At 39.9% G+C, this 24,984-nt stretch overlaps 2 protein-coding genes and 1 long non-coding RNA gene across 4 annotated transcripts; 2 read left to right on the top strand and 1 right to left on the bottom strand.

Moving 5' to 3' along the window:
* The first annotated feature begins 12,519 nt into the window (after positions 1-12,519).
* On the top strand, positions 12,520-13,900 carry LOC123471585. 2 transcript variants are annotated; one of them, XR_006646389.1, is made up of 4 exons: positions 12,520-12,676; positions 12,776-12,946; positions 13,021-13,396; positions 13,474-13,900. It is a non-coding gene; the product is annotated as an uncharacterized LOC123471585 (long non-coding RNA). The 2 variants fall into 2 exon arrangements; XR_006646388.1 differs by having other exon boundaries at positions 12,776-12,952.
* Positions 13,901-15,770: 1,870 nt separating this feature from the next.
* Positions 15,771-18,087, top strand: LOC116935741. Its single transcript, XM_032942999.2, has 7 exons — positions 15,771-16,173; positions 16,252-16,412; positions 16,483-16,631; positions 16,705-16,827; positions 16,909-17,399; positions 17,462-17,575; positions 17,649-18,087. Exons 1-7 carry the CDS (start codon positions 16,042-16,044, stop codon positions 17,964-17,966), a joined length of 1,488 nt encoding a protein of 495 aa, XP_032798890.2. The 5' UTR covers positions 15,771-16,041; the 3' UTR covers positions 17,967-18,087.
* A 5,093-nt stretch (positions 18,088-23,180) lies between these two features.
* LOC116935739 (beta-1,3-galactosyltransferase 4-like) lies at positions 23,181-23,780 on the bottom strand. The gene has a single exon (XM_032942997.1). The coding sequence runs from the start codon at positions 23,778-23,780 to the stop codon at positions 23,181-23,183; it is 600 nt and encodes a 199-aa protein (XP_032798888.1).
* Between the last annotated feature and the right edge of the window lie 1,204 nt (positions 23,781-24,984).

The raw sequence follows: 24,984 nt of genomic DNA, 5'->3' as shown, positions 1-24,984 counted from the left end.
GGAAGGTTCGTGTATCGTGACGCCATCAGGCCCCCTGTTGGCAACAACAAGCCTGTCTACTGGTCATGCGCTTGTAAAAATGGATTTAGAAAAATTCCAGTAGCCAACCTATCTCCGAAAACAGTGTGGCTAGAAAAAGGAGTGACACTGGGAATCCTAGAAAAGCACCCCGAAGCTGAAGAAATGGAAGAAATTCAAGAAATTTTTACACTAGATGCTTCGGGGAAGAACCAAGATGCAGATGCAGAGAAAGAAGAATTGTTGAAACATCTCGAAGGAAGAATTGGGGAAAATCTAACAAAAGAAGAGAAAGAAGAGACAGTAAAAATCCTCAAGCAATTCGCCCATTGCTTTGCACTAAACGAGGATGATTTGGGATACTGTTCAGTAGTCAAACATGACATCAATACCGCTAATGCGCCCCCAATCCATCAGCATCCTTACAAGAGTGCCTGGAAAGAACGGGCTGTTATTCAAAATCAAGTAGAAGGAATGCTGCGTCGAGGAGTCATCGAACCTTCTGATAGCCCTTGGTCTTCCCCAGTGGTGCTAGTCAAGAAAAAAGATGGCACATGGCGCTTCTGCGTAGACTATCGCAAGCTAAACGCAGTGACGGTGAAAGATTCCTATCCCTTACCACGTATAGCGGACACATTGAGTCGGCTAGAAGGCGCCACATTTTTCTCAAGTATGGATCTTCAGTCAGGATACCATCAGGTTCCAGTTGTTGACAGTGATAGACCGAAGACAGCCTTCATCACTGCAGACGGATTGTACCAATTTCGTACTCTTCCCTTCGGTTTAACAAACGCCCCTGGAACCTTTCAGCGAGCAATGGACATCATCCTAGCCGGACTTCGTTGGTCAACGTGCCTGATATACCTAGATGACGTCATCATTTACTCAGCAACATTCCAACAGCATTTGGAACGACTTCGTTTAGTGCTGAGTTGCCTTTCTCAAGCTGGATTGAAATTGAAATGGTCAAAATGCTCATTTATGGAGCACACATTAAAAGTGTTGGGACATCTTATCTCAAAGGAAGGCGTGGCACCAGACCCTGAAAAGCTGGAGGCAGTGCAAAGTTTCCCATCACCCAATGAAGGACATTCAACGGCAAACAAAGTAAAACGAGTACAAAGCTTTCTCGGCTTGTGCTCGTATTATCGACGTCACATTCAAGGTTTCGCATCAATTGCACGCCCACTGACTACACTGACGAAAAAAGAAATTCCATTTACGTGGGGAGAAAGTCAAATTAGCAGCTTCAATACCTTGAAACAAGCACTCACTTCGGCACCAGTGTTGGCGCATCCCAACTATGAGTTACCAATGGAAATTTTCCCTGATGCCTGTGGTTATGGCATAGGAGGTGTACTGGCTCAACGCATCAAAGAAGCAGAACGTCCCATCGCATACGCCAGCCGCCTTCTAACAAAATCAGAAGTGAACTATTCAATTACTGAAAAGGAGTGTCTCGCACTAGTGTGGTGTCTTTCCAAGTTTCGATGCTTTGTGTGGGGTTGCAAAGTGAAAGTGGTGACCGATCATCAGGCTCTTTGCTGGTTAATGAGCAAAAGAGACCTAGCAGGTCGTTTGGCACGATGGAGCTTGTCGCTTCAAGAATACGACATAACCATTGTGTATCGCAGTGGAAAAACGCATGACAATGCAGATTGTCTCTCAAGAAATCCGCTACCAGTTGCACAAGAGCTAGAAGATGATCGCTGTTTTATGGTAGGAGCAATCACCCTCCCTGGCCTTTCCGAAACCGAAGACGAGTTGTTGGCTGAAAAGCAGAAGGCTTGCCACAATTGGAATCAGCTAATTGTGAAACTTCAAAACGGAAAATCAAGAGTTAAAAATTTTGTAATTCACAATGGAAAGCTGTACAAGGAAACCCTTAAGAATGGGAAGAACTACAGAAGACTGTGTGTTCCTGTGGAATATCGTAGAAGAATTCTACAAGCCTACCATGATGATGTCGTGTCTGGACATCTTGGCATCAATCGCACTTTACACAAGATTTGTAATCGTTTCTTCTGGCCAAAGATGGCCCTCGACATAACTCGCCACGTACAGAGTTGTGTACATTGTCAAAGCAGGAAAGGAGTCCCAGACAAACCTGCAGGACTCTTACAATGCATCAAAGTAGAGAGACCATTTCAGAAAGTAGGCATTGATCTACTAGGTCCATTCCCACTGTCAACTCAAGGAAACAAGATGATAATCGTGGCAGTTGATTATCTAACAAAATGGGTAGAATTGAAAGCTATGCCCACTGGAAAAGCAGATGATGTCGCAGAATTTTTTGTTAATCAAATTCTTCTACGTCACGGAGCTCCAGAGCAAATCATTACGGATCGGGGAAAATGTTTTACCTCTGATCTAACGCAAGCTGTTGTAAAGAAACTGCACACAAATCACAAGACAACTTCAAGTTACCACCCTCAGGCAAATGGAGCGGTGGAAAGAATGAATCATACATTGGCAGCTATGCTTTCAATGTACGTCAGCAGTGACCAACGTGATTGGGATCGCACTCTACAATACGTATGCTTTGCATACAACACAGCAAGACAAGAGTCTACGGGGTATTCACCATTTTTTCTACTCTACGGCCGTGAACCCAGACTTCCCATTGATTTGGAATTGGACGCTGATCCCAACCCATTGCTGACAGAAGAAGACGCTGCAATGAGTTATGCAGATCGCCTACAAGCTGACCTAACTGAAGCCAGAGAAATTGTGCAGACAAGAATGGAGCAAGTCAAACAAAAACAAAAAGAGGCCTATGATGCTCGTCATCGAGAACTATTCTTCCAAGCAGGTGATCTAGTGCTCGTCTACAAGCCATTTCGTAAAGTTGGAAAATCGGAAAAACTTCTTCACCGGTGGTTAGGTCCATACAAAGTGTTGCGACAAACTACACCAGTGAACTACGAAGTGATATCGGCAACAGGCCGAGGAAAAGCGGATATTGTTCACGTTGCTCGAATGAAGTCTTTTCACGAAGCCACTTTGGACTGGCAGTCACCACAGAAAGCGACCTCAGATAACACTGAGTCAACCGCAGAAAACTTCCGACAACACGAAGGTGAACAGCAAGAAGAAGCACAAGACTTACCTGATTCGATTGATTCAAATCCTTACACTGAAGAGGAAGTAACAGTACCGGAGGAAATTAACGTGTCACCCGACACAAGTGGTAGTGAAGTGATCAACTCTCCTCCAGACCAGATCCCTTCAAATGCATCACGAAGGCCCATGCGAAATAGAAGACCTCCAGCTAGGTATCTTACCTTTCTAGTGCCGTTCTTCATCTTCTTGCTGGCCCCCTTAACAAGCACTTCACTGATCCTGAGAGAAAACGCTATCTTCAAACAACAAGCCGACGTTGCTTTTAGTGAATCATCGTGGACAATCGTGACTGACCTTGATTTTGGGCCAGTTGACGCGGCCACCGCATATTTGAAAGAAAAAATTCTCCAACAACAAGAAGTAGCAGAAAGGTGGAAAGATCAAGGATCAAGGCCTCAGCAGATAGCAGCAAAAAGAATCACCAGCAGAATGCAGTCTTTCCTAAAAGGAATGGAAAACGCAGCAGATCGATTAACAAACATTAAAAAAGCCCTTAATACAAATCAAAGAAATCGGCGAAGTCTCGTCGATGGGGGAGGAACAATCCTCAAATGGCTTTTTGGAGTGTCGACACAAAAAGATTTAGAAGAACTGAACAATCAAATTCAAAATCTCTCCCAAAATCAGCGAGAAATAATCCACATTGTCGACAAGCAAGCAACAGTCTTAAATGAATCACTGTGGGAAACAAGAACAAACGCAAAGTTAATAAAAGAGCTACGAGGCCAATACTTAATACTGAGAAACGCCACTATCAACATAATGGAAAAAATAACTGACATGGAAGACTTAGAACTGAGCCACTTCGAATACTTTTTCCAACTGGATGAAACATTTGAAGCAATGAATCAGATCTTGCAGTGGCTACAACAACTGGCTGATAGTCTCGACGTCGGTTTTAGTCTTCTAGCCAACGGGCATTTGGCGCCTCAAATCATCTCTCCAGCTAAATTCAACAAAGTCATCAAAACCATCAATGGTCAATTACCAAGAGGATGGTCTATTTCTAGCAACGAACTTTGGATCGCTTACCGGGAGTCAACTGTCTCAGTGGCAGCCATGGAAAATTCATTCCGCCTCTTCATACATGTTCCTATCTTTGACCATGCGCAGCAGTACAAACTCTTCCAGATTATCAACCTACTGGGAGCAACAGATAATGGAACTCATGGCGTCTTGTACCCATATAGCACATTTCTGCCGTCGGATGTCCGAATCATGGCCGAATATCCGTTAGATATCTATGTACTCAATGGGTAGTTCCAGGGATGTCCGTCGGCTAGTCACCTTGGAAGTGCAATGGATGTGCGAAAATTATATTCTACGGACCTCCTTCCAACAGCCAAAAAGATTTTCAATTGTTTCATTTAAGGATCGGCCTCGAGCCAATCGGGGCGCTTTTTTGCAAATCGGGTTTCTCATTTCGGGCCAAGGAGGCGTGGCTCAGGGTGGAAAATTCTTCTCCCCGAATTCAATTGGGGTTTGCAATCAATTGGATTGCAATCAATCGATTCATCAATGCAAAAAACATTATCGATTGACCCGATCTATCCGATAACAACCCCGATAATAGCTCGTTCTACCCGCTTGCCCCGATTTTTACTCTGAAACCGAAAGAACGGCATTTTTTTTTATTGCTTCGGGGCAACGGGTTAACCTCAAATTTTTCCCCGCATCGCCCCGGTTGAAAAAGTGGCACCTCATTTCAACCCCGAATGCACTTTATCGGTGCGGGGCGGTTAACTCGATTAGAACTAATTGGGGCCGATCACTAAGTTTCATTATTAATTGTCAAAATTTCTTGAGAGGGGGAAAACTTAACCGTGTTCAAATTTTTCCCTTGAACGTATTTTTATTTGAAGTCCAGCATTTAAAATGAAAAATTTAAAAAATAAAGGATTAATGATCTATTTGCCGGATGGTTTATTTTAAAATTTATTTAAAAAAATGAATAAAATATATGAAAGTCGTGAGTTTGTTTGCACAAGCTTTCCGTTTAGCTTACGGGAACCAAGCCATTGAAAATTAACTCACAGAAAATAAATATTATTCGGCATCTAATAATATTAAAACCAAGTATACTTATGATAGGATTATAATTTCAAATAATAAAAAACTACTTTAAACTTAATAAATCATGCTGAAGTTTAAAATTCAAAAAATATTTAGCATAAATTGTTTAATTTCAATTTATACACCTCTGGTTTAACCTAAGTTCGACATCATCTTGACTTCTTAAAAATCCTGTATGTGATTTGTTATCGAAAAAGCTCAAGTGTTTTACAACAATTCGATTGTATTGTTCGAAAATGATACATAATATATCTGTAGATTGGCGCAGTGGAATAAGATTCGACTGTGATGCGGGAGACCCGAGTTCGAATCCTGGTATAGCCTAATGTTTTTTCATGAATAGATGTCCAATACATGTCATATTTATAGCTAAATGAAAGCCCGTTCGGATATCCTTAGAATGTCTGACGGCGCTGTTTAGGGCGGTCAAAACCAAAAAAAAATACATCCGTAGGACATCCAAATCGGATATCGGGCTGTCCGGAGGATATCAAAAAGATGTACTCAACATCCGACCCCGACATCTGTCGGACATCCGACGGACTGCCTTGTGTTATGTGGGTACGGAAATTTACCAGATTACCTTGCTGTGTCAGCAGATCTCGAAACATTTTTGGAACTTTCGAAAGAAGATGTTCAAGACTGCAGCAAGATAGGACGCCCTCTTTGTGAATTCCACACCGGCATCAGTAAAAGAACTGCTAGAAAATCCTGCGCAATAGCTGTGTTCCTGAATGATACACCAAGAATTAATACACAATGTAAAAAGAAATTCACGGAATGGCGCGGCCCAGAAGTAATTTACCTTGGAACAAACCAATGGGTTTATTCAGCAACAAAGCCGCATGAAATTGTGTTTTCATGTCCACCTGGTGGCGAGCAGCCACCACTACGAACAGCAACATTGCCTCCAGTAGGAATGTTTGAAATACCTTTGGGATGCACCGCTCGTACAGAAGAATGGGTATTCCCAGCTAGCATGGAAGGAAACGTAATGGCACCAAAATTACAAGCAGTTGTCCTACCTTCAGTAAAAATCTTCTCCCAAGATGTAAACATCACGTCCAGAGTTGCCGTTCGCTCACCATTTGGTGATCAACGCTCTCGCTCTTGATCACTTGAAATTTATGGTCAATTCGCTCCAATCGCTCGATCGTTTATGAAGTGATCAATCGCTGATCGATATTGCTCAAATCGCTCACCAAAACATTGTATTTCTGGAATGACTCCACTGTCCATCAAAACAATTACAAATCTTGTTACACAGTTATTTCCTGTTACTTCTAGTTCTAGTGCTCGTTTTTGATGGATTATAGGCCCACTCACGACAACACGCCTCATTCAACTTGAGAAATACTAACATTTCAAAATTTTTATCAGAAAGATTGCATCTTTTTGCAGTGAATATAAGACCTGCTGTGCTGAACAATCTTTCACATGCTGCAGAAGAAGGGATGCCACTGTTGTACTCTCTATAATATAATAATTTTTTTTCGTGATCAATAATATAATATTGCGTTAGATTTTACAATTCTCGAACTTCCCAGTGTCGTACCTGTAAACCATCTTAATGTTGGGAAAGCGATCTAATGCATCGATGTCAATTGCCTCATCTGTCAAATATTTCTCCACCTCATCGACTTCCGTTGACGCACGCCGATTTAATCCGTCAAGGAAACGCTTCTTTTTCGGTGAATTTGGGATGTCAACTGTAGACGAACACGAACTGAAAAAAAAAAACCTTAACTTAATTCAATGTTACGATTACGTTTAGGCTATGTAAAACAGTGGAAGAGTTATGTAAAAAAAATTAAGGTGTACTGATTACTGAATGTCTGAATCACATATTGGACTTACTGTGGCTGACTATCCTTGAAACGTCGGACTGCTCCTTTTAGTAATGAAGTATACTCAGCTTGGAGAATATCATCTACCCATATCATTTTAAATATTGGGTCACTAATTGAGGCAATGATTAAATGATGCTCGGTCAGTAAGCGTTCAAATCTTGTCTGCAATCCAAGGAGAACAGCAGAAACAAGAGGCCCACAATGAATTATTGTAGGATCAGTCCGGAATTCTTCCATTTTTTCTATGAGTAGGTTTATGGTGGGTATAACACATCCAATACTCATGTTTTCTTCATTCTGTAGAACATCAAGTGCTTCGGTAAATGGCTCCATTATGCGTACGTATTCCGCTATAAATTCTTTTTCCGATTGTGTTAAGGGATTGACTGCAAAGTGGCGGAATGTTTCGTCCAGCTCCATAGTTTTCGTCTTAGAAAATTTTTGAACACAGTTCAGGGCGTCATAAAATGAATTCCACCTCGTTTGATTGTGTAAAATGAAGAGCAATCCCAATTTCTCTTTGATGATATCACAAGCCAAGGAACTACGAGATTGCTTGTTCCAAATTTTTTGGAGTTTTCGATCCACTTTTTTTTTCAATTTCTTAAAGGATGGATTCGTTATTTTAGAAATATCAGTTGTTGCTATAAGGTTCAATAAGTGACATGGGCACTTAACGTGGTAAGGCAATTTAATCTGTTCTTGCGGTTCGTCAGTAATCTCCGTGTCAGAATCCTCATTTTCGTTTTCAACTATTTCTTCTTGTGCCAATGATGTTTGTCCATAATGTTCTTGGAAAATGTTATCTAAATCCAAATAGACAACGCCATCTGCGTCCTCCTCGTAATCTTCGTCTTCTTCAGATTGCAAATTTTCTTGATCTTCAGTCAGAGTCAATTCATTCTCTCCAAATATTTTAAAAGCCTTCAGGAAGTTTGACCCACTGTCAGTTATCATAACATTTACCTTCCCTTGAATCTTGAATTCTTTGTGGATTTCGTTGATTGTACTCGCAATTACATCGAAAGTATGTCGGCCTTTCACTCGACGGACTGCTAGGCAAGCACTGCTTCTCTTCAAATCTTCTCCTTTCCAGTGGGCTGTCATTCCTAAGTAGCTTCTTTTATGCCCTGTCCACATGTCGGCCGTAGTACAGATATGAGTTGCCTTTTCAAGGGCCAAACACAGAGCAGTTTTTGAGTTAGAATACTCTTTCTTCAGTTTTTCAGTAAAGAAAGTCCTTTTCTTAACCCTTAACTTTCCGACAACGCCCTGCATGAGCCCCAAAAAACCTTCCTTTTCAACAACTCTTAAAGCGTTCATGTCCTTTACAATGAATTTCTAAGGAAATAAATACTAATTAGTTTACTTCTTACTCTTAGAGACTAATTTTGAACCATGATTATTACCATTATTCTGTCATCTAGCTCGTCTTGAGTTAAAATTTGCTTTGAGGTTGGAGGATCTTTTGTACTGACCAAATGTTTGTCAATCGGAGCCTGATCATTCTTAACTTCATTATGTGTCTTGTCCTGAAGTCTTTGGTCTCCAAATGAAGAATTGAACTCGACTAATCTTGGTTTGTGGAAAGTCTGTAAAATCAATATTATGAGTTAAAATTAGCTGCGTGTAAAAAACAGATTAAATTTTACAAAGCACCAATGAAGTACAACAGACCCACCTCAATATGTCTGCGAGCATTATAAAGACTTGTGTGGTTTACATTAATGGTCTTATTCACACAACCCATTATGCATTTGTACACATTGGATCTCTCTCCACTGCTAACCTTCGAAAAGAATTTTTCTGGGACGGTGACAACATATTTCCTTTTCGTTCCTGACTTCCCTGAAGAGTTTGAGTTTTTATCTTGACTTTCAGTTTCAGTTCTAGTAAATTAGTAATGGAGATAATTCAAAAAAGAAACGAAAGTGAAACTTGGTATCATAGATATGGCAATAAAATAACTTACAAATCAATAACAGGGTCATCTTTTGATGTGGAAGGCGTGGGATCCATCTCATAATTGTTCGTTTGCTAGAAAAACTGTCAATTAAAGTGGCGTCTTCAATGGCAGACCACTTCTTACATGTTACAACGGAAAAAGGCAACCGTTCAACGTTTTTACAGATCTTTTAATTGCGACCGCTAGATGGCGCTGAAGTTACGATCGATATCGCTCAACACCATTCGCTCTTGATCTCGCTCTCGATAAATTGGTGCGATCAATCGCTCGATCTCGCTCGCAAAAAAACGAGCGATCGCTCAATCGCTCTCGATCAATCAATCGCTCGCGGCAACTCTGATCACGTCTACCAAGAAACATCCCTTTGTGGAACTGCCGCGAGAAAACACGTCATCAGTTGACGTCATCAGTCAACTGTTACAACGCAATGCTCAAGCCAGCCTTTCAACAGAAATGACCGGAGAGCAGATTCATAATCTCATCGCTGAAACGAAAAAACAGAAAGAAACATCTTCTATACGCTACCCTTACGAATTGGTATCTGCAATCTCACTTATTGCCTTAGGGTTAATTGCCCTAGCATACAAATTGTATACACTCAGTGTACGCTTGGCCGTACATGAGCGATACGACAACTCTTCCCCCGGAGACCGCGGGAGGGAGGAGCTAGAGATGCAAGAGGCTTAACCATTTTGTCATACTGAAGAAAGAAAAAAGACACTTCCAGTAGAAAATTCTGGAATAGTCATCTTACTTTCATTCTATTGTCATTCCTTTTTTCCGATAATTTGTTATCAATGTTTACTTATGACTTTCGTTTCATTTTGCGCTATTACCCCGTTTCAGCTATCTCTTTATTTCTCTAGAAAATTCTTCGAGTTTTTATGCCGTTTCCAATTTCCCACTTTTTATCATGTTGTTCCGCTTTTTATGCAAATTCTAGTACAGTCGGGTCGCCTGTCTTAAAGAAGGGGGACCTGTCGCGGAGGGACAATAGCAGAAATGCTTATCTCTTCCTAGAGAAGCTACAGCTGACGCTGTAATTACGAATGTGGAAATTCGTTGTAATGTCATCGGGCATTACTCTTTATTAAGCAGAAATTTTAAAATAGATTAAGAAAGTACGCTAAGTTCATGTAACCTTAGGGAAGGGGCGTATTTTCAAGGCTAGTATAAAACCCACTATTTTTCTCTCCCTCCTTAGTTCTTATTCCGCTAGACCCGTAGCTACTAAGTAAAAGAGTGTTATTCTTTTTCTCGCATGTATTTCACTTGTTTGAGTTACAATACATCCCTTTAAAGTCAAGTGCGACAATATCACAAATGTGAGCTGGCTGAGGATTGTGATGGTCAGCAGCAACAACAGGAGGGGCCGGAATTACAGGCTCAACAACAGCAGGGGCAACAATTACGGGCTCGACAACACCAAGAGCAGCAGCAGCCGCAACCGGAATGCGACGCGGTCGACCTCGAGTACTGAACTTAGGCAGAACCTGAAAAGAACTCGTTCGGGAGTCGAGAGAAGAACTTCTAAAACGAATAGAGCTCGAGTTACGGGTTCTGTCAGTTAAATGACAGCCTGTATCGGCATGTGGACTTTTGCCCCCTTCAACTAATGCCCCTCGCGTTTACTACAGTTGCCCCCAGACTGTTGCCCCTTAAAACTATCGTCCCTTAACTAATGCCCCCTTAACTAATGCCCCCTTAACTAATGCCCCCTAACTAATGCCCCCCAAAAATAATGAACAATTGCCCCCTAATTATAATAATAATATAATAATAATAATAATATAAGTAAGTTTAAATCAAATTAATCTTAATGATTTAAAATAGGCCGCGGTTACAATTTCATATGTCATATGGGGGAGGGGCAATTGTTAATTATTTTTAAGTCCGATCCTAGTACTGTAGACTCGTACAATTTCAGTATTCCTATAAAATGAAAATATAATAAAAATTGCGAGAATGTTCTAAACATGAATTTCAAGATAAGAAATATACCAATTGCAATTCAACAAACACGGGGACAATACAGAAATTACTGGGACTTGTGTCTGGGGTTTAAAGTTAGGAATTGTTGGCACGTTTTGGAAAACGGGGTCTTGAGTCGGGATAACATTTAATGGCGAAAAACACAGGGACATTGTGTCGGGGGACAGGGACTTAAAGTCGGATATATATTTAGACATTTTATTAAGGCACGGGGTCTTAAGTCGGGGTTACATTAAATTAAAAAAAACACAGGGGCCTTGCGTCGGGGGCTAGGGGTTTTGCGTTGTCCATTAATTAACAATTAAAAATATTTTTTTTAATGTCGGGGGTCTTGCGTCTTAACGTAGGGGTCTACGGTCGACCCCCCCTGGGGTCTTATGTCGAAGGGGTCTAAAGTCTACGTGCCGAGAAGGTACCTCCACTCTGAGAGGAGTCTCCTACCCCGATGTGGCCCCGATTTCAGGACGTATGGTGGCGCTAGTTGCCAGAGTAGGCCGACTTTACATGGGAGAGATAGGGAATATGATCGTATTTTCAATTCTGTTAAGTAGGAAATGAAATTTTTACAATAATTTATTTTTTTATTTTTTGAAATATTTTTAGCCACATAGTTCACTTTTTTATATAACGATATGTTAAATACAATATTTTTAAACAATTTATATTGGTTCGCTTTGTGGTTTTCCAGCAACAGCTGGTTTGCTAAAGTTCGCGGGGGGTATAAAAAGGATAAAGGGGAAAAAATTCTGTTAACGAGCAGAAACCATGGCAACCAAGCAGAGGAACCATGTTAGCCGCCATTTTTTCAATTTACGTTTGTTTTTATTTTGTGAAAACCACATCGACGAAATATCGGTAATTATAATCAAACAACTTGGTTTTAACACGGTAAATTAGTTTTAGAGTATTTAATCATCAGATTGGAAACTAAAAAGTGGGTTAAGGAATTCGATCAACAATCAAAGTAAAAATCACTGCGTAAACAAGCAAAAGTGATTTCTTAGTCTCTTTTTCTTTTTTACTTTTACCGTTCTGCCCTTCTTACTGACTAATCTACAGTTGTAACTGAGAAACAATTCAAGCAATAAAACTTGTTCAAAATGTGTTAAAACCTAGTTGTTTGATTATAATTACCGATATTTCGTCGATGTGGTTTTCACAAAATAAAAACAAACGTAAATTAAAAAATGGCGGCTAACATAGTTCTTCTGCTTGGTTGCCATGGTTTCTGCTCGTTAACAGAATTTTTTCCCCTTTATCCTTTTTATACCCTCCGCGAACTTATACCGCAAAGCGAACCCATATAAATTGTTTTAAAATATTTTATTTAACATATCGTTATATAAAAAAGTGAACTAAGTGGCTAAAAATATTTCAAAAAATAAAAAAAAAAATTATTGTAAAAATTTCATTTCCTACTTAACAGAATTGAAATTACGATCATATTCCCTATCTCTCCCATGTAAAGTCGGCCTACTCTGGCAACTAGCGCCACCCAACGTCCTGAAATCGGGCCCAACCGTGAAGGGCCCAGTGGAGGTACCTTCTCAACCTATTATACCATGCATAAAACATTCAGTAGTTTTTCTATGATAAAGTTTTGATGGTCTTCTTGGTCTTCATTAATGAACGTTTGGGTTGTCCACATGCAAAGGTATAATTTGCAGTAAAGTTATGTGTATCATTTGAATTCAATCAGGCATGAAAACTAGTTTTTTTTTATATATTTTTTTCTTGTTTTATTGTATTACAGAAAGATAAGGACATTGAAGGAATCCAATAAAACCATTAGCTTCAATGAACCGTTCACAAGAAACGAGAACCATCGTGACATACCTATGTGCCAATTCTGTCTATTACAAAGGAGTCACTGCCCGCCGTCTTGGACGCAGCAATCGCCAGTTTGCCCTTCAATCGGGAAGCCGTCAGGGTTTCGTTCTTTTTTCCTAATGTTTGGAAAGCCCAATATCTTAAGCTATTGTTTGTAAATTGAAATAGGAGAAACTCTGCAACTCCATATGAGCTGGAAGGAATACCGTGACAGAGTTGTCGATTACGGTCACATTAAGGTGTTTGCCATGGCTTCAGTGCAAGAGACTAAACAATCGTAGAGCGCAGAAGACGACTTCCAGCTGGAGAAACCCAAGTTGGATATTCAGGTAACTACAGTAGGCCAAAATATTATTTGTTTCGGGAAGCAAATAATTTCAATGCTAAAAATAACCTCCGTTTACCACGTGCGAGAAAATCCCCAGATAGGCCATGAATGCTTCACTACTTTCTCGTTCATGAATCCAGTGCCAGTTACCCTGACGGAGTGTGAATTTATATTTGAAGGATCGGGTCTGGTTCGTGCCCAAACAGCCAAATACCAGTGAGTGAACATAACTAACGACATGCATCATAATGGAAACATTTTACTGATATTCGAACTTTTAAAAAAATCGTTAGTGACGTTAAGCCGGAAGAGATGATCAGCTTCTTTCAAAAGTTCCTTCCCCGATTAGGGATGAGCGTAAACTGGTTGCAACTTTCAACTTTCGAGAACTGGGTGATATTGTTGGCTCTCGTCCAATTCATGTCCGTGAGGAACCGACGTTTCCTACAATTGAATTACGAAATCCCTACGACATAACATTTTGCACCTAAACTTGGACTGCCCATAAAACATCTTATCAAATTAGTAAAAATGACTTAAGTAATGTTTCACGATATGCATACTGATATACCATTTAAATCTCTGTCATTATCTTAAAGGCCATTTAAACCCTCTATATTCTTCCTTTTTTTCCACTGTGTGGTTCAGGTTTTTGAAATTGTTGCTATTCTTACTTTTCGGTAACGGAGTATTCAGCAGGAATAAATTTCACCAATCAGATTTGCCACGTTTCACTTGAATTTAGAATTTTTTTATTTAGCAGTTAAACCTGTTTTGTAGTAATGAGATAACAAATATAATAGCTGCATGTGCATACCCATGAAAAAAGGTTTTGGCGACAGAGACCTCTTGGACATAGAAGGCCTGACAACGAAGCGAACCAGTGGGTGACATGAGCGCCTATACAATTATAGATTTTAAAAAATACATTTTCATGTCCTATTGGTGAAATACTGAAAATTTCCCAATGGCTAAGCCTTTTTCCAGTTTGTGGTATGATATTATCGGCTAGTACCGTGCACGACGTGGGATAGCCAGAACACGCCCAAATAATGTTTTATGTTTTTTCCACATTACCAAACAGTTTTTTTTTTTACAAACAGAATCGATCGTACGCGTTATTGAATTTCCCGTAATGGTCATTTATGACATTGGGTAAATTTTCTTCGAAATAGATTTAAAAATTAAATTAATTGGGAAACTACATCAAGGCTTTGTGAACGATGTTTCGGCACTAGATTCGTGGTATATAAGGGTTCTGTGAACTCTCATTATTGTGGTGGATATACGTACGGGATACATGTTATAGTATAGCAATGTATCGTCGGGCATAGTATACCCAAATTGATACATAACCGGAAACGTATCTGCCCCATACAGTCAACACTGTAGTTTTTTAAAGATATTGTTACAATTTCTTTTTTTTAAAAAGATAAATACTAATGGGAATGTGTAGAATAACCATCACAAGTTAAATCGCGGACATATCTATTTCTGTTACTCAACAATGCTTAACTCTCGAAACTCACATAGAACAATGATCTGGAGACCGTGGCGATATCAGATTTGCTGATAACTTTAAGGTTGCATTCATTGAGCTATTTTATTCCTATTTTCTAACGTTTCAATTTTCACCAAATGTTACCGGACATTTTGCTATCGCTATAGAAAAATAGTGACGAACATCACTCAACTTTATTAAAAACCAAAAACTTGATGAAGTGTTTTAAATTTCTAACTAATATCCAGCACTCCCGAATAGGGGTGTTGTTCGCTACGGCAACACAAAGGGAACACTTTAGGGAACACCCTTACCACAGAGTATTGACGCTAATAGGTAAATGCATTAGCATGGTTTCATACGTGCTGTATGTGTGTACGACCAGTAATTTGTGTACGATATGATTATTGAGCAAAGTTATTCAGCGACCAGTCTTACAAGTGGGTTTAATGAGATATTTTTTAATAATTTTAATCGTGTATTTTTTTAGGAAATGTTTTATTTCACAGTATTTCAAGTTCAGTAACATACTGATTTTTATTCCTCAATACGACAAGCCTACTGTAATTTTGAGTTTCATTTTCTCACTTTTCCACTAATCAAGTTTCTCGTGAAATTTTTTGAACCTCAGTAAAACAAACTTAAAATCTTTCGGAACTTGTTTGCCGACGGCCATTCCGAAATCGTTTAGAGAAATGTTCGTATGCAGCTAGAAAAGCTCGTGTTGGGGAGGAATTGATATGCAGGCCAATCATAAGTTGTATATCCAAATCAGGCCTTCGCAGTGGATATTCCATTGCCTCTCTCCGCTGCACTCAAGATGTGGCCATACTGGCCAATTCACAATAATCCAAATACCGTGTGGCTTACTTGAAGTCGACACAATTTGATTCGATTGATTAAACCATAGATGGCGCTAATGTACCAACGATTAATTAATTTTTGAATTAACTGTCACTATTATTTATGGCAGGAGCTGAAAGTTAAAAATAAAGTGATGTGTAATACTCGATCAGCATACGTGACATTAGCAGCTTTTGTTCTGGAAAAAATGATCGACAAAAAACGACACCAGCACACCTACTGGACTAGTATAGTAAGGAGAGTGAGATTGTGCACACCTGACGACCTGAGGTTATAGGCAGGATAGATCGAGGTGTCACTAATTAGTTTGACGTGAGCCACAACTCGTTGGACGAGCACGTTGGTCAATAATTTTATTCGTGTCTTTGATATTAGAGCAAAAGTTTTTACCCCAAAAAGCTGGTGTAGATTAGTTTTATCAACAAGACAAAAACGTAAATTTTAAAGAAAAGAGAAAAGCTTGAGATTTGTCAATACGGCTTGATATTTGGATACGATGGCTACATCGGCAGTCCACGAGGCTGACGACCTTAACACTTGCGCCGTGTGTTTCGAACAGTACAACTTCACTGATCGCCTGCCCAAGTTTTTAAGCTGCCTTCATACTTTCTGCATCAGCTGTCTAGGAGTAAATATGATTCAAAAAGTTTTGTTTTCTGATTAGCCTAGAATTTCGTTTTGTGTGTCTATCTTCTTTATTTTGCAGAAAATGCTACTAGATTCTTCCTCGATGACGATAAGTTGCCCGGCATGTCGAACTGTCACTTCCCCTGGCGGTGGTCTGGTTAGTCTAAGAACTAATGAGCATGCTCTCAGAGTCCTGGAGTTACAGGAAAAAATCACTAATCTTAATTGTTCCGGCCGAAGGTCAGTTTACATAACTTGTCAAGTTGCCATACATCCTAAATGCATGCCTCTGTTTTAACTGAAATTGTAGGCAGCCAGCATGGTGTCACACCTGCGACGAACTGGCTGGCCTTTCCTGTCAATTCGGTGTGCATTCCATCACGCCTCTAGGTAATGACGTCGTGGAAAAGCATCTCTCACAGAATCAAAAGAACAAAGTTCAGCTAAATCTCTCTTATGGTATGTCGTTCACTTTCTACGCCGACTGAATTGAAACTGACGATTACTTTGTGACTGAATTCGTCATCTGCAGCGTTAGGACGGCGAATGGAAATCGACTCTTACTTAAAGTCCATGAAACAGAGTATTTCGATCTTAGATAAGCATGTGGCCCAGTTGAAAGAAGATAATGCCGTACAAATAAGCTTAGTCGAAGGTGATGCACTGCAATTTATTTTAGCCCTCTAGCATGTCAAATGTCAAAGATGTATATTTCAATGTAACATCTTAATTGTAGGGATTTTACGTGAAATGGAATTACACCAGCCTTGCGATGCTTCAAGGGGTAACTCAAAACGCCAGCAAAGCAGTCAACCCGTAGAAGTTGAAGCCGAATCAGCCTACTCTTCAGCGTTGTCACTTGCCCAAACATTTGAGGGGGCTAAAAACATACTGATTTCCATGAACGTGGAAACAATTGACGGCAAAATGGCGCCATCTCTCCCCTGGCTCAATCGAATTAAATTGTGCCTTATGAACCAAATCGACGACAAGGCGGTTAATGCAGCAGGACTCAACATCCTTTCATTCATTCTGCTCCTTCAGCTTCAGCAAAATCGTCACCAGCAGCAAGTGAACGTCCCTGTTTCACCTTCTGTACCGTCGGCCTCTCCGATCCCGACGTCACCCAACAATACGGTTTCAATGCTTCGCTCTTTTCTTCTGCCACAACAGCTGCATTCTAATCATCAATATTGCTCCATGACGGTGGAAGTGAACTTTGATAAGGTATGATCATCAGTATTAAATTAAAAGAAAATAATTCTACCGAATTTTACGTATTTTTTTAGAAAGCAACTTTGCTCTTTCAATTGGCTCCTCAAGCCTCTTCTGAGCTTAAGAGCATCTTTATTCGTTCGTTTTCATCAACATACGCCAGCTATTTTCAGTCGGTCGTAGTGAAGGTAAGATTTAGTTTCTAGACTTTTGTGCTAAATTCTTTGAATTTTATTTTAAGGTTTAATTTCTGTTGCGTAGGCAGGTATCAGTCTTTTTGTTGTATTTGGTTCACCATACAATAGTCGTAGCCTAATGACCTTCCAGGCAGAGAATGCCTATTACCAACGTCCCTTTATCATGGAGCGTGGAGATGTTGGCATTTATTACAGCAATGGACCGCAACACAACGGGGTCTATGATATGGTCATATTGCTAGCTCCATTTTCAGACCGTAACGTAAGACGTGCTCCACTTGTGGCTCGTTTGATGAATGGCGTCGAATTCTGCCATTCTCTAAGTCATTTAAAATTGCACGAGCGGGCTTCATGCAAAGTGGTTCATTGTGGAATTTTTTAAGCCCTTATTCTTAGAAATTGAATTGACGTTTTTAAACCCAAATGACGGATGCAATGTGAATATTTTTTCGGACGCAACAGATATCGTGCAACGCTATATCAATACAAATTTATGACAAAAACTTGCTTTAGATTGTATCAGAATCAATTGGTTTCTTCCCTACAGTCAATTAACCAGCTCGTGGACAGGTTTTTTGTAGAAAGTAGGAACAACATGCGGTAAAGCAGACGGCATGCGGACATTGGACCCCCGACAGTAGCCCCGGAGGGTACCCCGACACCAGTCCCCCCCGACATTGGCCCCCACCGTTTTTTCAGGGGGGCTACAGTCGGCGAAGAGGGCGACACCAGCCCCCCTGGCAATAGAAGCGGGGGGACCTTTGTCGTGTAGGCATACGACACCAGCCCCCCTCTTAAAATCATTCAAGTACGGGGGGCCAGTGTCGTAGTATCATACGACACCAGCCCCCCCTTTCAAATTAATTCAATCGAAGGGGCTGTCGCAGTGGCAGTCAACACCAGTCCCCTTGTCAGTGATTTAGTTGAACGTTATTTCAGCCATTTGTGAGCTAATTTTATGATTTTTTAATTTCTAGTTTTGGAATATCGGATCTTGCTGCTACTATTGTTTGTAGGTTATGTTAATTTTTAGCAATTTCTTTGTAACGTAACGACGTACGTGTAATGTAACAAACGAACACTAAATTAAAGTAAATCAATATTTACTAAAAAATTAACACAACCTTTAATTTTATTCATTAATTTCATTTAAATCACTGACAAGGGGACTGTTGTCGACTGCCACTGCGACAGCCCCTTCGATTGAATTAATTTGAGGGGGCTGGTGGGCTGGCAAAATTAACACAACCTTTAATTTTATTCATTAATTTCATTTAAATCACTGACAAGGGGACTGTTGTCGACTGCCACTGCGACAGCCCCTTCGATTGAATTAATTTGAGGGGGGGCTGGTGTCGTATGATACTACGACACTGGCCCCCGTACTTGAATGATTTTAAGAGGAGTGTCGGAGGGGCTGGTGTCGGGGGGGCTGGTGTCGGGGTACCCTCCGGGGCCACTGTTGGGGGTCCAATGTCGCGTTCTCACTTTTCATGCCCCGCTTCGTCTGTGAAGTTAAAAATTTTTTTAAACAATACTTCTTTTAACTAATTAAAAATGATTTATGATAAGTTATCAATGATTGTGCTCAATGCAGCAGTCAAATTTAAAAGTCGAAATAGGAATATTTGCCGAAAATCTAACAAATTCAGTATTTAGCTGTCATGTTTCCGATTTATTTCGTTTTTCACTGAATCTTCAAAATGACGCTTATCGATAGTAGAATTTTTTTCCTTACTTATAAATCGAGCTCAAGTGTCAAGTTTGCATTGCATTGCAACAAGGAACATCGGTATGTTACTATTCAATCTCATCAACGTTACCTTCTGTCATCGTCCAAAAGAATTTGAAATTGCTGTCACTAGTTAAAGCACGAATTCCGTCAGCGGACATGATAACCCAACGATTCCCCCCGAGCGATAGTATATACCTTTAGTTCGTTGCCTTATGCCATCAGGCTGATTCATTTCCCACCTCATCATTACCCTGGATTTTGAAAGATCGGCATTGGGGTATGTTTTGTTCAATCGGAGGTTAAAAGTGGGCACCAAAAGAAAATTATTTATTTATTGAATCTGCAATGAAATAAAATGTGGCCCTCTGGATTGTTCAATCAACTGTTTTCATTTACGACAGAAAATTAAAACTTTTATCTTTCAAGTAAAAATTAAAATATGGCAGTTTAGAAAAAAAAAACGTTGATAATTTTGAATGGTGGAAACGTTGCTTGGAGAGTTTACGTGCCTGCTGACATTGTAAAGACAACTGCAAGACTTGTTCAATGTTCCACTTGTTCAACTACAATACAGCACGTAAAGTATTAACGGTATTAACAAGGAAAAAAAACAAGGAACCAAAAATGGTGTTGTTTCAAACGAAATTGCAACAAGAGCGAGATAAGTTTAGTCATTCAACAGTTTGAATGCCTTCTAACAAAAAACATTGTTGTTTTGAGAGTGTTGACTCTACGCACGGCCACGCAGTGGTTTTCATAAAGTAAAAATTTAATTAGCTGGTCCCTTTCCCATTTGATTTCAAAATTTTCAGATTTCGTTAAGGTAGCCGCACTGGCTAGGTACCTCAGCAAGAAGACCCATAGCCATTTCGTTAGACATTTTAAGTAAATCCACCCAATTAACAAAATAGCGCAAAGCAATGAACTGCACTTTTTCGTGACTGGAATGTTTTCCATTTAGAGTGAACGTGTGATTATGGCTAAATCCAGCACAGAAGAAAAACTTGCTTTGGCTGTCCTGACTATTGTTATGTCCGCGTTGAGCGTATCACAACGCGACGTTCAATCATGGCGAGATTCTTTATTTATGCCACTAGCAAGTTTCCACCGTTCAGGGTACACTATTAAGAGAGACTGAACACTGAAGCTGGGAGGCTGACAATATGGCCGACCGGATTCCGGGGGTTAGCAGAGCGACATCTGTGTTCGGGTTAAGTAGACCGATACATAACAACTATTATAGTAGAGACAGGTAAATGAGACGCAACCATAAAAGCCTGTAAACTTGTAAGAATAGAAAACAACTCTAAACAATGATTGACAGAGAAAAGCAAAAATTTTATTCAAAAAGTGAATTATCAGTGACTGGAAGGTCGCGGTATCGATATAAGATGTACTGCGCCGTCTTTTGGTATTTGCCACTAGGTGGCGGTAGTGCGCCTTTACTAACTAGTCTGACGAGACGAAACATTATCGTAACTTCGTGACGTCTTTTCCTCCTATAAGTGGTCGCCTGTCCCCACTTGCATGAGAAGGATGATGAAGTGGAAAAGGAAACAAGCCCCGGTGCGGCTACAATCCGAAAGGTAAGCATTATTCAATGAGAACACATATTAATTTTTTTTCTTTTGTCTAGGGCCAGGATTTGATCCGATCGGTTTTCGGCTGTCTAGTTCTCATAAATCCCTCCGTTACATATATCTTTTCACTCTTCTTCCTTCACTTTACTTACCCAATCACGAGTGATCGATTGAGGTCTGAAATGAACAGCGTGGTGTGTGGTGCCGGAAGGTTTCGACTGCCCTACGACTGGTTCTTTTCAAGTCGCTCTTGACAAAATGGTGTGGCCAGGAAAAGGTAGCAGGCCACGAGACATGCGATATCAAGACGTTCACATGATAGTATCCAGGGACGTCCTCTGAGTGTTCTGGGTAACCACCAGAAATCAGGCCATGAATTTATACAAGTATAATCTGGCCCAGAAGGGCGGCCAGCTCATCGAGTCGATCTCACTCGTGAGCGGGGTCTGAGGCGAGTTGCTTGTCTTCCCTTGTCCCTAGAACTGAGACTTAAGCCGTATTACCGAAACGATCTCGACGGTGGGAAGGTGACGAGGAAAACGACCAAGTGCAAACCCTCCGACGAAGCCGTGTGCGGTGCTTGTTTCCATGAATTGTTGTTCGTTTGCCTTGTTTCTGAGCGTACTTGAGCAAATAAATGTTTTATGCAAACAAACAAAAACAATTGTTACTCGCATTTCTTTTCGATCTTCAAATATCGCGTTCGTGAGGACCTGACATTTGTTGGGATGTCGTTCACACGTTCACTTTAAATGGAAAATATTTCAGTCACAAAAAAGTGCAGTTCGTTGCTTTGCGCTATTTTCATAATTGGGTGGATTCACATTCAGACTGTCTGACGAATGAGCTTCGGGTCTTCTTGCTGAGGTACCTTGCCAGTGCGGTTGCCTTGTTGAATCTGAAAACTTGAAATCGAAAGGAGAAGGGCCACCAAGTTACTAGTATTAATTAATTGTACAAGTGCAAAATTCAACAAGTCTAGCAGTTGTCTTTACAATGTCAGCAAGCACGTAAACTCATCAAGCAACGTGTCCACCATGTAAAATTGTTAACCGTTATTTTTTGTTAAAATGCCGTATTTAAATTTTTTATTCTGCCGTAAAAGTTTTTATCCGAAAAAGGCTGCCATTTTTACAAGACAAAAAGTAGTCTACATCCTCTACCAATTTGGCAACTGTAACATTGGCTGTAACACGTGAGAGAAAACGTTCCAAATGTCAGATAGATGGAAAAATCACGAACTTTTCTTTTTCCCCCTTTTCTTTAATTGTAGGTGAATTCCAAAAATTTTTTCGGGCCGAATTGTATGAACTTCATTCATTATGTCCACTTCGTACCATTTTGTCCGTGTTGCTTGAGAAAGAGTTCAAAAAGGCGAATAGATCCGTGGTTAAGCTGGATTGAAGCAAACCGGAAACGAGCCCTACTTAAGGCCCGGCCCTACGTTATAACTCAAGGCACTGACATTTTTTTTTTGTTTTTTTGTTTTTTATTTTTTTTTTGCTGATCGGATAAAGCTGCTTCGTTTTATGGAATGCACATAGTTCATATTGCAGAAAACCCTTTTTGACTTAATAATAATTTAAAAAATAGAGAAGGAAAAACTTTCAATTTGGCAAAATTATCGATGATTGAATTTGAAAAAATAAATATGCTGTGCCTTTGATTCTACCTTTAAAATTGGTCCTGATCTGTCACACCAAAGGTTTTTTCTTGGCAAATTGTCTTTTCTCTAATTTGTTTTCTGACTTAACATTGCAACCTAATAGAACCAAGTGGGACCTGCAAACAAGGGTGCCATTTTGTGAGGTCCAACCTTTACTTCATCAGTAGTAGGTTGTAGGTCTATACGCTTACACAGTTACACTTGTTCAAGGAAAAGTAGAATAATTGCTTCTGAAATTGAACTTGATGGAAGCATTGGGCCTGTCGCATGACTTGTTGGTTGCACCCCGGTAAAAGTTGTCGATCTGTTCATGGGACAGCGGTGATAGCCAATCGTCCCATGCGAGGTATTTCCGTGCATCACATTCGTCATCAAATGGCGGAGGAGCATACATGCTGTCGGTATTGAAGAGAGGATTGAACTTCCGTGTATCAAATAGACTGGTCCACTCATGTAATCAGGATACGAATTCCATGGCCAAGCGTCAAATGTCATTTCATATTGACAGGGTTCTGCAGAATCAAATTTGTTGTTTAAATTTGGAACCATGGACACAAGATTAATGCAATTTTACTTGGTAATCTTATACGAGTCCATTAATTTCATCTTAATCTTTTAGTCCGCACCTCTTACTGGTCCAAAGTTGTTGTAATGGTGAGAAGGAAATCCCGAATTAGGACTGCGTCCGAAAATAGAGAAATTGCCCGATTTGTGGTAGGATTCGACAATCTTTGCAAGATTGTAAATATTGACATAGATATCATCATCAACTTCTTTTAACAAGAAGCCAATTTTAGGGCAATTAGTGTTCATGCAGTTCAGTAATCCTGCCATTTTAAAAGATAAGCTTCTGTAAAAGTCCAAAATCTCTATTTGAAGGATATCTCCATGAACCATGCTTTCACCTCGAATTTTGCTTTGCAGCAGACTGTCGTTTGTTTTTCCCAAAACAAAGACAAAGCGGGCCATGCTCAGCAAACCTTTCTTAACCACAACAGGAACGTGATTTTTCCATGTTTTGCGGATTATTTCTCTCTTTAGAAAATTCTCAGTTGCCGAAATGACAGTTATGAATACGCTACGACTATTTGGGTTCACTTTACACCCAGAAACAGTGATGGGGTATTTGAAAGAGGAAACGTCGTTGATGACTGGACCCAGTTTAGGAATTAGTGGTTTTATATTAACTAATGGCAGCATCCCTAAACGATCCATTTCGTAGTGCGTATACTTTTCCACTCCTGGATATGGATTATTAAGCAAATAAGGAGCTGCGTATTTATATAAGTTTCCTTTCTTCATTGAGGATTTTAATAATATGATCCATCTGGTTTGGCAGCAATTGAAAATCAGCTTTTACACAGATAATAAGAAATATCGCAGAAACAATCAAAATCTTTGGTCTCATTTTCTTTCAATAATTATTTGCTGCAATTCGCACGGAGAATTTGTTAATAAACTGAATTGTCGCAAAAGTAAAGGGCTGGTTAATAACGAGAGGTACAGTTAGGAACTTACCTTGTTACACTTACAGTGGGTTGGACGCAGAGTACAACTCTTATAGCTCAAAGAAGAGTTTCCCAAATGACCGACAATTGCCGTCGGCCGAATTTATATGTAGCAGATTAAATGGTGGAAGCAAAACAAGTCACTACAATTAATTAAAGGAGATGTCGTACGCGTATTTATAGTAGGGGGTCAAATTGCATGCATCGCAAACCTGTATTTGAAACCATGGCCAATTGGAATTAGCGTATTATATTACTTTAGCCTTACAGACGCTTGCTGTTATACTGTAAAGGCCGTTTAGAGTTATAACCGTCACATACAAATGAGAAATAAACACTAGGCTCCCTGAAGTGAAGAAATGCAGTTGTGTAACAACAGCGGAATCAAAGGTTTTTTCAGGAGAAAATGGACAATCAATTTTTATCAGCTTATAAATAAAAAAAATTGACAGATAACGATCAGAAATATTGATTTTTGGATGTAAAAAGCTTCATTTAGCACTGCTGCTAAATCCACCACCTGATGTATATTGATATATTGATCGGCAAAGTCTGTTGTTGTATATTGGCCTACGAGAAACAACAGAAACAGAATGTGATAGATATGCTTCTCACGGAGAGTTTTCAGTTGCGAGTGAGTTCTGATGGAACAAGGTAGACAACACAGAAGCCATGACATCCGCGGAAAGACAATGAGATTAAATCTCTTGTTAAAATAGATACATCTGAAATGGCGGATGGATCTTGCTGATAATGCCACAAAGGTAGGACCGAATAAGCTTGACCAGAATATCGCTTTTCTACACGCTCTGTAAAGTAAAAGCGCGGTTAAATACGCAGCAGGAAATTAGTGCTCCATGAAGTACTGAAAAACTTCTATCTACGTATAATCTAGAGGTAAGCTTTCTTTT

The sequence above is a fragment of the Daphnia magna genome, linkage group LG4, assembly GCF_020631705.1.
Source record: "Daphnia magna isolate NIES linkage group LG4, ASM2063170v1.1, whole genome shotgun sequence".
Classification (NCBI taxonomy): Eukaryota; Metazoa; Arthropoda; class Branchiopoda; order Diplostraca; family Daphniidae; genus Daphnia; species Daphnia magna.
Note: the sequence above shows the minus strand (reverse complement) of the source record. Positions and strands in the feature narration are given on the sequence as shown.

Bases quoted from the DNA above. Each gene is read 5' to 3' on its own strand.
- LOC116935741 (XM_032942999.2), top strand. From the start codon at position 16,042: ATGGCTACATCGGCAGTCCACGAGGCTGACGACCTTAACACTTGCGCC. The intron at 16,413-16,482 runs GTCAGTTTACAT...CTGAAATTGTAG, and splicing joins CTTAATTGTTCCGGCCGAAG to GCAGCCAGCATGGTGTCACA. The intron at 16,828-16,908 runs GTGATGCACTGC...TCTTAATTGTAG, and splicing joins ACAAATAAGCTTAGTCGAAG to GGATTTTACGTGAAATGGAA.
- LOC116935739 (XM_032942997.1), bottom strand. From the start codon at position 23,780: ATGGATCGTTTAGGGATGCTGCCATTAGTTAATATAAAACCACTAATT.